The 12,969-nt window shown below is 33.6% G+C and overlaps 2 protein-coding genes across 2 annotated transcripts; both read right to left on the bottom strand.

The window, feature by feature from the left end:
- Positions 1–6,839: 6,839 nt before the first annotated feature.
- Positions 6,840–7,505, bottom strand: LOC142625384 (protein FAR1-RELATED SEQUENCE 5-like). The gene has a single exon (XM_075799055.1). It carries the CDS (start codon positions 7,503–7,505, stop codon positions 6,840–6,842), a length of 666 nt encoding a protein of 221 aa, XP_075655170.1.
- Positions 7,506–10,012: 2,507 nt separating this feature from the next.
- LOC142623460 (transcription factor HEC1-like) lies at positions 10,013–11,016 on the bottom strand. The gene has a single exon (XM_075796878.1). The coding sequence runs from the start codon at positions 11,014–11,016 to the stop codon at positions 10,234–10,236; it is 783 nt and encodes a 260-aa protein (XP_075652993.1). The 3' UTR covers positions 10,013–10,233.
- Between the last annotated feature and the right edge of the window lie 1,953 nt (positions 11,017–12,969).

Below are 12,969 nucleotides of genomic sequence, written 5' to 3'. Positions count from 1 at the left end.
TCACCGAACAAGTCTCAAAAATATATACATAATAACTATTTATGAAAACAAAACATCAGGATTAAATCCAACTGATACACTATAAATTTCCCAAAAAAATCCATAATCTTGTTGTTGTTGTTGTTATTGTTTTTTTTTTTCACATGATGAATCTTGATCTACGTTTTACTTCTCTTTTAACTTCATCGTCATTAATCAGACAATTGTGATTTGCTTTAATGTATTTTGATGGATCATCCACACGTGTGTCCAGTTTACTCCTCATAAACTCATCTTCCTCCAATCTGTTGCTTCGCGTTGCTCCAACCGCAGCATCTTTTATGCATGCCCACGATCTCTGTCCGCTGACGAAGCTTTTCTTTTTGTCTGCAAATTCTTTCAACAACATTTTTTTGAAGAACTTTTTATCAAATGTTGGGTTGTTATACCCCCAAAAGCGCAGAGTAACCAATATTAAAGCCAAGTAATTATGAACAAAATTTCTCTCCAAACTAGTTTGGAAAGAAATTCTTCAAACTTCTCATATATCTATTTTATGTGAATTTTAAAAATCTAAATTTCATGTTCCTTAGGCTTTTAACATGCATATCAAATTTCGTTCAAATCGGATATTATTTACTATTCGAACAATAAACTTATGTTTTATACATAATTTTAGATCATAAAAATTTGAAATTTTAACATTTGTTTGACGACATAGTAATTGATTTTTTATCTTCTTGAAATTTTATAAGCATGAAGGATATAAGCGCACAATTGCACCTGGCCCCAAGAACAGTTACGGGCTCAGGCCCAAAGAGCCTTAAACAATATGAATTTGTAGAGTGTGGGCTTGAAACCCAGGTTAGAAGTGACTAAGGATTAAACGACAAGTCAAAGATTGCTAACACTTGAAGACAACGAGGAATATTGTAAATCAACCTGCTCGGACGCAAGCCGAGAGCTGTTCTTATATTATCTCTTTCTCTTTTTTCTTTTTTCCTTTTTATTACAAAAAAGTCAGTCCCCCACTTTTCTATTCTAGGTTGCTCCTTAAATACTCCTCTTTTTGATACTTTGTACACGTGTTGCCCCAACTCCCCCTTAGCCTAGATATTTCTTTTCTCAGTGCCTTTGAATAGTAACCAGAAGTTTCCCTTCCACTGTTCAGGTGTCACTTCCCCATTAATGCGGCCAGGGTGGTAGGTGTAGGGTCTTTAATGTGGAGGTGACAGCCTTTATCTTTGGTATTTCTCTAACATCGGTGCTTCCAGAACATTCAAGGGTTCACCCCTTTTAACCATTGGTCTTGACCGTGTCATTCCCTAACCTTTACCATGAAGTCTCTGGTTCTCCAGTGTCCGTCCGAGGATAAATTCACCCTCGGCTGGATCCTCGGATCCTCGGCGTATGGGCCGACCCGTAGTACTACTAAATTCTAAACCCAAGAGCGGGTCGGCCTTCTTTAGCATGGCCCAAAGGCCCACATTCCCATCAGGGTCTTTTTACCCCCCACAAAGGATATGATAAAAACATGCAATTCAACGACTAGATTTTCAAAATTCACACTCAATATAAAGATATATAAAAAGTTTGTAGGGTTTCACTTCAAACTAGTTTGGAGAGAAACTTTGTTCAGTAATTATTATGTCCAACTGTAAGGGTACTTTTTTTTTTTTTTTTTGAGAAGAACTGTAAGGGTACTTAGTTATGCAAATAATTCCAATATTGTGTAAATAAAACAAAATAAGCATTGAAAATAACATAACACACAATATACTAATCAACCTAAATAAAACTAATAGAACAACTTGTCCAAAAGTAAAAATCACTTGAAGAACTTTTCTATAAAAAAATTACAATAAAGAGAAGTTTACAAATTTAGAACAAAACTTTTGTTTTTAGACTTTATAATTTCAATAGATTAATTTAATGCAGAAACCTTACAGTTTTAGAACTCTTCTACTACATACATACATACATACATACATACATATATATATATATATATATATATATATATATACACACACACATGCTTCATGGATGATATACTTACGATCACAGCTGGAACCTCTGATTGACTCTAAGAATATCTCGAAGATTTAATTCATAGCAGCAAGTTTGTAGTTGGAACTATGACTTTAGCTTCTTCACCAACTGATCTTTAGATTTACTTAAATAGTTCTGTGTCTCTAGTAAGGTGAAAGTATATTAAGATAAAATTAACTATAAAGCTTAGCTAAGTAAACGATGTTTCTCTTTCTCTAAAAATCCTATTTTCACATTGTTGTTTTTTGCTAATTGCGCAATCTCAATAGATCAAAAAGGTGTTGAATATCCAAAACCTTGACAATAAGTACAGAACTTGGCACTAATCTTTTCTTCATAATTAAATAAACTACTTAAACCATTTACAAAACACATTTTGTTCACAGTTTATGAACCTAAACGAGGAACTTATTATAGATTAAAACATGGGGGAGGGGGGTTTTCGGTTGAGTTGAGTTTAGGTTTTATTTTAAATTTTAAATTTCATTTTTTGGAAATTAACTTTGGAAGGCATTATTGTTTTTTTTTTAATTTGGAATCTTAGTAAAACCTAAACGAAGTTGGTTGGGAGGGACTAACAATGCAATTTGGAAAATTTTGGACAGAAGATTACATTGAAAATGGTTAGATTTTATAGAGTAATTTAAAAAAAAAATGAAAATTAAATGACATGTTAAAAATAAAGTTATAATTTGTAATTTTGTCTAGATTTATCTGTTTGTTTTTGCTTGTTCTCTCAAGTCACACCCCTCCTCTTCATCCAATAATGTATGAAAGGTTCATGATATTTCCAAACAATAAAAATTCGGTAAAAGCTTTTTTTTTTTTTTTTTTTTTACTTCAATGTATTTGAGGAAAAGAATTAATAAGTTATTTTCCATGACACATACACTTTTAGCCTATCAATGATAAGTCTTTAAAAACAATTTTTATGGCTTTTGAAATACAAGTATCTTCTCAATTTTCATGCACAAAGTACTTAAGGATTTAGGAAAAAAAAAAAAACTCAAACTGTAGGATTTGCAACGTACCTTGACTATTTCAAAAAACAAATACCAGAATTATTGCATTTTCCCAAGTTTGTTGTGCAGGCTTGTTAACTCTGGATCTGGATCCTCTCCATTTCAAAGCGAAATGGAGAGTGTCCAATTAGGGGCCAAGATGCATCTAAAATAAATCAAGGGTGTAAAATCTACCACATTAATTAAAATTTAAAGCACTTAACTCTAGAAGCTCAACTATGGTTAAACAAAAGGGTTAACTCAGCAAACCCATCTTATATCAATCTCTCTTCTCCATCAGAATAGCTTTGCTCTCTCAATCTCTCTTCTCCATCACCATGCTCCCTCAACCTTGCCGTCGCCACTGCCACAATCACCAACGAGTGCCAAGCTACCTCAATTGTGGTTAAACAAAAGGGTTAACTCAGAAAACCCATCTTATATCAATCTCTCTTCTCCATTGCCGAATAACTTTGCTCTCTCAATCTCTCTTCTCCATCGCCATTCTTTGCTCTCCCTCAACCTTGCCGTCGCCACTGCCACAAGCACTAACGTGTGCCAAGCTACCGTTGTTTCTTCGATTTTGTCTCACACCAGCCTAACATCACCGAACCCACTGCTCGGTAAATTTTCTCTATCTTTTTATAAGCTCTGTTTGGTTGCTTGGAAAACAAAGGAAAATAAATTAGTATACTGCTATTTTTTTTTGGGTTTTAAGCTTTAGGATTGTTTGAAAACAAAATAGTTGGTGGGTGTTTAAGCTTTGCAGGGTTTATGGTTTGTTTTGGTCTGAATTTGTTCCAAAAGGTATGAGATTTTTGGGTTGTTTTGATACCACACCCAAGTTTCTTGAGACTAGGATGAAAAATCTGAAAAACTAAAACAACAAGCAAAGCTAATACTGGAAGAGCGTGGGAGGAAATAGAATTAATGATCAAAATACAAGCTTACTGTTTTACTTAATCATAATTGTTCACTCGATTAATACACTAACTTTTTACGGTGAGGTAGATGAATTTTTGATTTTAAAAATCTGAGTTGTTGGGATTCTTGAGAACCCTTTTGTGGTTGGTATTTGAAGCTCTTACAAGAAAAATAATTGAATTTCCTAGATGTTTTTTGTCTCTCTCTTTTTGTAGATTGGTTCTTGTATTGGCTTTTTGGTTATTCATTTGGAAAGTCTACATAGTTTTTTGGACAAGTTCTATTATTGGTTTCTCTATAATTTTGAAGGATTGAGATTTGTTAATATTGCTTGTAGGTTTCATTGATCCTAATCATCAGTAATTTGGAAGGGCCTTTGGAGTTAGGATACATCCCAAAGCTTTGATACCAAAAGAACTTACATAACAAAGAAGCATCATAGATTCATACCAAGAGATGGGGCAAGTTATTTAACACGAGGCAAGCCGAAGCGATCAAGCTAAGATTGAAAATTGTAGACTTTGGATGGAATGTATAATCAAGAAGCAAGAGGTGGAATGTATATTCAAGTAATAAGCACACCAATTGTAAAAGTTTCATGTTATAGGGGTGCAACCCAAGTACATAGATTAGCTGAGCAATGTAAATGGAATCAAAGTGTTTATTTCAATGGAATTCTTGTTATGTGATCAAAGTGTACATTTTAATAAAATTTGTTTTTTTTATATATTAAATTCTCTTATTGTCTACTATGTTGGATTGAATTTTGATGGTAATGCCAAGTAACTCATAGGGGTGCAACCCAAGTACATAGATTGGCTGAGCAATGTAAAAGAAAGTGATTAATTAGCACCCTTACCAATTTGCAATGCAAGTACACAGTTCACATGAATGTGCATTTAACCAAAAACCAAGTGATTTGCATTTAACAAAAAACCAAGTGATTTGCATTTTGGCCTTAAACTGCTTTGCACATATTAAATCCATAGAAGCAACATTGTTTGGATTTCAAATTTGATTCACAAATTCAAAATTTAAATATTGCAATGACAACTAGATTGCTTTATTGCAAAATATATTATATTCACTGATGGCATTGGAAAACTCCTACCTAGACAAAAACAACAACTCATGCCTAGACAAAAACTGAGCACTATCTACAGCAAAGAGGGAAACTGATCCACTCCTAAAGCACAACAATTATGCAAAAAACAACAACTTTTGCAGAAACACAATTATGCAAAAACTGATCCACAATTATGCAGAAAACAGGACAATTTGCAGAAACAGTAATTATACCGGACCTATTTTGCAGAAACAGTATTCTTTCCAAATAAAAAAAAAATCTAAACATATGAATGTGACCAAATGTGACTAAGTTTTGGACCATCAAAATTTCAGTCCTAAATTAGGAAAATTACAAAACAAGAGCACTTAATCTCAACATGTGTTATAGATTATAAAACATGATCCTAAACTAGAAAAATGGCTTGACTTTATGAACCATCTCATTCCATCCACTTGTAACACTTTCTTGAGTCAAGAAACCTCCTGCACTATCAATGTTGTCGTTGGAGCCTATAACACTTGATGTACTCTCTAAATGTGATGCTAATGCAACACTTGCTGGTGAGCCTTCCTGATGTGATTCAGAACTTGTAGAAGCCGACTACAAAAAAAACAATTACACATTACACATATCACAAGCTTAGCATTAAAATTATCAAATCATGCATCTAAACTATTATTAATATCAAAGTAAAATATATAATTGTAAATATCTTTACCATTAAAAGTTGCGTAAAACTAGTAATATTTCCAGAAGAGATATTCTCAATTTTCTTTTGTGCCATGATGTCATATGCATATATTTCCTGTAAAAATTGTACTTGTTTAGCAACAATAATAGTATACTATATTAATGTGTAAAAATAAAATAGAATGGTGAAAATAAGGATAATTTAGAAGATTACCTCCTGCACTTTTCTTTTCTTTGTTTGCTTCTTTGATGTGCCTTCTTTTGGTTTCGGCATCTTTTCTATTCATAATTTCGTGCTACGCTTTTTATTACGATAAATCTCCTTTTTTTTATCCCTTTCGGTAAAATCATAATCGAAGTACATAATTGATCTTCTTTGTTCGCAAAATCGGTGAAAGGCTTTCTATATTAGCTTTGCAATTCCTAAGGTCACAAAGTGTTTTTTTTTTTTTTTTTTTCAAATCTGCAATTGCTAAGCTTAGAATATTATGGCTTTCTTTAGTTTCACATGCCTCATTCACCAATTGAATATATTTTGGATATAAATCTCAATACCGATCTACATATTCCAGTCGAGTATTTGGCTTAATGTTATGTGTTGTGCAATTTTTTCCGCTTCCATCTTTTGCATCTCTTCTCCACCTCTTCATGATATATCCATTAGGAATCAACTTGATATCTAATACATTAAGAACTTTCAAACCAAGCCTATATAAAATACCAAATGACCCAAACTTTCTGCAACTACAAGATAGAGTCTCATCTAATGGATTCCGCATGACTTCATATTTTCCATATTGATTGAAAACTCCAACCACATAACTATGTGTTTGACTCACATTGCGTTCTAGGATGGAAAGTGTCATTACCTCTTCAACTTCTGTTTGAAATAAATCAAACAACGTAGGCGTGTACACTGTTGCTACTTGGTTAAGCATAGGAGAGCTTTTGAGCTTCCATCTTGGAAATTTATGTCTAGAGTTGCATTGTGCTTCTAACTCCTTATCCCGTTTTTTATTGACAATTCTTTCAAAACGAGTGAAAAACTCTTCTATATTGAGATCAGTATGCAAGCAATTCTTTAAGTCAGCATTGAAACTCTCATTAAGCTGGGTTGTCTTCATTCATGCAGTGAAAGTACTCTTAACATATGTTTGGGCCCATTTTTCCTTCAATTTAAATAGATCAATCAGCCATTTATTTTCATGAACATCGTACTTATCCAGCATTTCATTCCAAGCTGAAAGAAACTCATCTTCACCATCATACTCATAGATACATGCTAAAAAATCATCATTAAATTGAGACTCATTTTTTAGTAAATGACCCAAGTGTTTCTTAGCATTCTGCCACATATGCCAACTACACAATGCATGATATGTCTTAGGCATGACTACTTTTATTGCAACTGACATTGCTGCATCTTGATCCGTGAAAACAGTGATAGGCTTCTTTTTAAACATTGCTTCTAAGAAGGTCTCAAATAACCATACAAAAGATTCAATCGTTTCATCATATAAAAGTGCACCTCTAAATACAACAATTTCTCTATGGTGATTAAGACCCAAAAATACTCCAAGTGGCCTTGCATCTCTATTTGTACTATATGTTGTATCAAACATTGTTACATCACCGAAGTGGCTATAGTCAATGATCATTCTTGCATCGACCCAAAATATATTAGTAATCAACTCTTCATAGTCCAATTGAGTAGCAAAATAATATAAAAGATTTTCCTTAAGTTGACGACTGAAATATCTTCCCAAGCTAGCAGCTTCCCCATGCTCCATGTCTCTTTGTTGCTTAATGCGTAAATAGTTTTTATGATATTACTTGGTAAAACCAAGATTGTCATATCCATCAACTTGCTTACTAAGAAGCTCATAAGATTGCTTTAATCTCAATCATGATTCATGTGCTAAATCAATTTCAATAGCATGAGTTGCAGCCACTTTTCGCTATGATGGCATCATGTGTACAATTGATGGGAGGTGGAGATAGTGGTTATGCTCAACAATAAATTCATTCACCACATATTGTTTTACTATCTCGATTAAATACAATAACCAAATGTGCTTCACAACCACATCTTGTTTCTGCTCGTGGATTCTTTATATTTTGATCTCTCTTATCTTTACCTCGAATTCCCTCCTTCGCACACACAAATCTCCTTGAAGTAACCACTCCAGTCTTTTTACATTTATTTACGTACTCTTTTCTAATACTAAAACCAGCCTTTCTGCCATATTCATTATAAAAATCATATGCAATCTCATCTGCTTCAAACTCCATCCCTTTAAATGGGGTTGATTCCATGGGCACATTAGAAGGGACCATTGGTGTGGGAAGTCTTGAATGTCAGCAATTAAATGGGAAATAGACCAGGCAGAACAGGGACCATTGGTGTGGATAGACCAGGCAATCAAATATGCCATATACTAATAAAGATTCAATCTTTATCTCAAAAAAAAAAAAGATTCAATCTTTATCTCAAAAAAATAAAAAAGATACTCCAAGGATTATCCAGCCTTTATAAAGATTCAATCTTTATATCAAAAAATTAAAAATAAAAGTTCTAATAGACTCTAACTTGCATCCAGCCATCAAAACAACAATATAAACTCACCAAGACAACAATATAAATGCAGAAAAATGAGATGGACTCCAAGAATCATCCAGCCATTATAAAGACTCAATCTTTATCTCAAAAAATAAAAAATAAAAGTTCAGATAAACTCTAAATTGCATCTAGCCATCAAAACGATAATATAAACTCACCAAGACAACAATACAAGTGCAGAAAAATGAGATGGACTCCAAGAATCATCCAGTCATTATAAAGATTCAATCTTTATCTAAAAAAAATTAAAAATAAATATTCAGATAGACTTTAACTTACATCCAGCCACCCAAACAACAATATAAATGCAGAAAAATGATCAAACATCAAATAAGAATATACCTCTGTTTTGGCAAGATAGAAATAGAGATGTGCACTGAACTTGTTCTCTGAACCTTTGAACGTGTTCTTTGGTCTTCACTTTTCTCTCCTAAGAGTTGTAACTCTCTCTCTCTCTTTTTCCTTTTTATGCTTTATTTCATTTTTTTGTTTTCCAGTAGAATTTGTCCTGTTGAGTTAAAGAGCCTTCTAGTTTAAGTGTTTAACCACAGTTAAGATTGATATTGGGTTAAGTTATGAGTTGGCGCGTTTTTGACCCTTGATAGTTTTCAAAAAAATTATGTCCATGAAATAGACACTCTCCATTTCAAAGGGAAATGGAGAGGATCTGGATCCATTAACTCTCTACTAGGAAAGATTATGAAAATTACTTCTCCCTTTTTCCTTATAAGATAAATTAGGAACGTTCAAAAAAAAAATCTCATATATTTTAACTTTTACATTCTTACTTTTGGTAAAATTATTGTGCCTTACATGCACATTACACGATGAGCCCAACTTCTCTTCTACCCATCAAAACTTCTTTCTCTTACTCATTCCCTTCCTAGATCTTCTGTTTATATATTCTCCGCCTTCCTCAATGTGTAGTTAGGATTTGATTACTCTACCATTTTCTCTCAATTCCAAACGTACGTTATATTTTTTTGCTGGGTGTGTAATAAGATTTGGCTTAACAGAGACAATGGGTGATTTGTAGATTGTGTATCACGATTTGGCTAAGATCAATTTTGTCTTTAATTTCATGTTAACGTTGTTGGGTGATTGAAAGAGAATGGAAAAAGTGGAAGCAAGACAACGATATTAATTAAGTTAAACTTAACGGCTTACATTTATTGGTAAAATCTCTTGAGGACTATATTTCTTTATACTAGATCTTTTATTACAATGATCTGTATAAATAATATTAGAAAACCTTAGCTTAATTTTAAGCTAACACATTATTAATTTATTAATTCTACAAGTGCATGAATTTACAATTGATTTGAGTCTCATGAACCATAAGATATATAATAACAAAGAGTTAGGATTCCAATCCTCCTACCCCATTGTTGTTCTATGGAATTCTCACAAAAAAAAAGCCAACTACTTTATTTCTCTCCTGACATCCAAAACGTAGGCTAAGAGCATTGTTGAAATCTATTGAGCTATTTTCTTATGTATAGTTAGCATGTATATACTACTTTTTTTTTCTTCTACTTTTTGATTGATTTATTAATTTTCATAACAAATATAATGAAATTGAACAATACTAAGGATACCACAATTTTACTACATAAAACTTATAAATTGATATGTGACTAATCATCAAACAACAATCTAAACATTCATTACGATCAAAGTGGTTAAATGCCACTGATTACATTCATTTAACATTAATACACTAATAATATGAAAGATGCTATCTTCTTATTAAAAAAAAAAAAGACATTAATACACTAATAATATGAAAAATTAAGGAACTACATTTTCTTTACAAGCCCACCTATAGACCAATAATATCACTTCTACATCATACATGCATGTATCAATATTACTTTTACCCTCCTCTCACCAAGACATTAGATCTGCATACACCCCACCATTTGAGCAGGCTGGTAAGCCTTCACCAAAGTAGCGTAATTTACACCACCTCTCGTCATCCCAACTGCAGGTAAACCAACTCCATTGATTGTCCTATTAGCCTCGGCTTGTTCCAACTTTTGCACTTGTTTCTTCAAGAACTTCACGTAATGTATTGCCTCATCCAACATCGAAGCCGTGTCCATTTTAGTCCCACCAGGAACAAGTCTTTGCAGTATCCTTATCCTCTCGCTTATCCTTTCCCTTCTATGCCTCGCTGCCACGGTCTGTGGATCCTTTGAAATCTTCACGTTCCTCCGCTTAGGTGGCTTGATTGATTCCGGGTCTATGTGAATAGGTTGCATCGCAGCTATCCGGAAAATCATCTCTCTCATTGCTGCCACTGAGTTCTTCTTCTCATATGTGTTTGCAAGAGATAATGCACCAACATTATTAAACCTGAATCTTCCTGACATCACATGGGGTTGAAGAGGTGGTGTCATGGGGTCCTGAATTGGAGTGCCCATTAATGGTATGGAGGAACTTGGGTTTATCAACGTGTGTGGGACAGGGGCTACATTTGGGTTATGGATTATGGGTGGTGTGGGGGTGGCAATGTTACTAGTGCCTCCACAGGTGAATTCGATTTCTGGGTATAATGTAGGAATGGGAGTGTTATGGAAAGGCTCACAGAATTCAGGAAGCTTTTCCATTTGCATCATCATTGTCATCAGGTCCATGTGATCCTGATCTGTTAATGATTTTAGCATGTCACCATCCATATTGTTTCTTACACACCCTTTTATTAACGCTCGCACCCCAATAGAAGAGAGAGACAGAGAAAGAAAGGTATAATAGTCACAGAGCAACAGAGGTATGGGGGAGGAGACAGTGGAGTGGAAGAGTCTTAGAGGGTTTTAGTTTTATCAGAGAGAGATAAGAAAGTTGAGAGAGAATAATATAGTGACAGAAACTGTAGGGTTATCTCTAGAACCGACTACCAATCTAGCTATAGCAGGCTCACTGCAAGTGGGAGAGAGGGACTTTATTTATATAACAACTAGTGACTTAATATTTTATTCTTTGGAAACATATGGAAGAAAAAATCTCAACTCATTTATGAATGTATTTATGGCCTCTGATAAAGACCACCCATCGTTGTGGGGAGACCTTTAAGTATTGTCTCAACCATCTGATCTAGTGCTCAATTTAAAGGTCAATGTTGCATGGATATGGTATCAATGGCAGATTTTGAATTAGGACAACTAATTGGAGGGCTTATATTAAGAATGCATTTGGATCCAACTTATCTGCGTTTACATTTTCAGTTCATATTTCAGCTCTTTTCTTCTTTTTTTTTTTCCCCTGCGCAGCCCCTCAGCTTTTAAGGGACAAAGGCAACTGTTCATGCACACTGCATGAACAGTAGCCGTAACTTTTGACCAATTCAACCGCAAATAGTGCACCATGTACTGTTCATAGATCCATAAACTTTACTTTTTAGCAACTTTTTCATTAAAAATGGGTCTTACGGCACTATTCACATATTTAAAAATTATTTTGTTACAGTATTTTCAGTTTTCAGTTTTTAGTTTTAGCAAAATAAATTATCCAAACCGGCCTCAAGGTATGTTTCAATGAAGGTGCATGCATGAACCACTTCTCTTTCAAATTTATGATTCTCTTGACTGAAACTTTGTATTTGCTTTGCCTTCAAATTTTATATTTTCTGATTAAAAAAGAAAAATAAATTGGCCTTGGAACCCCACTGTCACATGAAATCTGTCAGAAGAAGAACCTTCCTTCCCCAAAACATTTATGCTATATACGTTTGGATTAGGGGAAGGTGATAGAAAGGAAAAGAACAGGAAAGAAGAGAAGTAATTTTCCCTATTTGGTTAGGAAGGCGTGACTCGTGAGAAAGGGGAAAATAAAAGTGAGAAGAGAAGAGAAGTAATTTTCCTTATTTGGTTAGGTGAGGCTTGTTTTATATATACTAGTCACTAACCCATGCGATGCACGGGATAATCAGTTAAATAACTATTACAAATAATTAAAACAAAAAACAAAAAACATGTTCTTTGATTACAAATGTAGGATATTCCACATAATACGTAAAGGCCACACCTTGGTTGCTTTATGGCAATGAAAACATTATTACCAACATTCCAATAGCTCATAAGTCATAGCTTCAAACACAGATTTAGGCACAATCTTTATTATCTAATAAAGATGAGAGTAGGTCGACCTGTAAAATAAGTATTATTAAGTTACTAATATGTAAAGGGAATAATTTATAACAATGATAGTTTTATACTGAATATTTTTTTTTTTTTTGGTTTAGCAGTTATTAGTTGAACGTAATTAGTTTAAATTTCTTTATTAGTTCTATCATTTCAGTCAAAAAAAATCTTTATTAGTTGATTTAAATTTCTTTATTAGATAAGAAAAGAAAAGCGAGAGTTATATATTAATCTAAACTCTGTGATTGGTTTTATATAGAATAGTGATTTTATATATGATGGTGCAAAGAAAATCAGTAGGCTGGATGCTCCGGACTAGGATGGACCACTTGCTCTCTCAATGGCCTGAAAAAGAAAGAAAAGCGATCCAAAGTGACCGGGATCGCCGGCTAAGAACCCTCCGATGGCAAAGTCAGTTTTCTCTCTATATTTTTGGAGTTCCAATCACTTGGGAAATATTTAACGTACCTTCCATTGGTCTGAATGGATGTT

Source organism: Castanea sativa, chromosome 2 (genome assembly GCF_040712315.1).
Source record: "Castanea sativa cultivar Marrone di Chiusa Pesio chromosome 2, ASM4071231v1".
Lineage (NCBI taxonomy): Eukaryota > Viridiplantae > Streptophyta > Magnoliopsida > Fagales > Fagaceae > Castanea > Castanea sativa.
The sequence above is the reverse complement of the archived record's forward strand: the minus strand, read 5'-3'. Positions and strand labels throughout refer to the sequence as shown.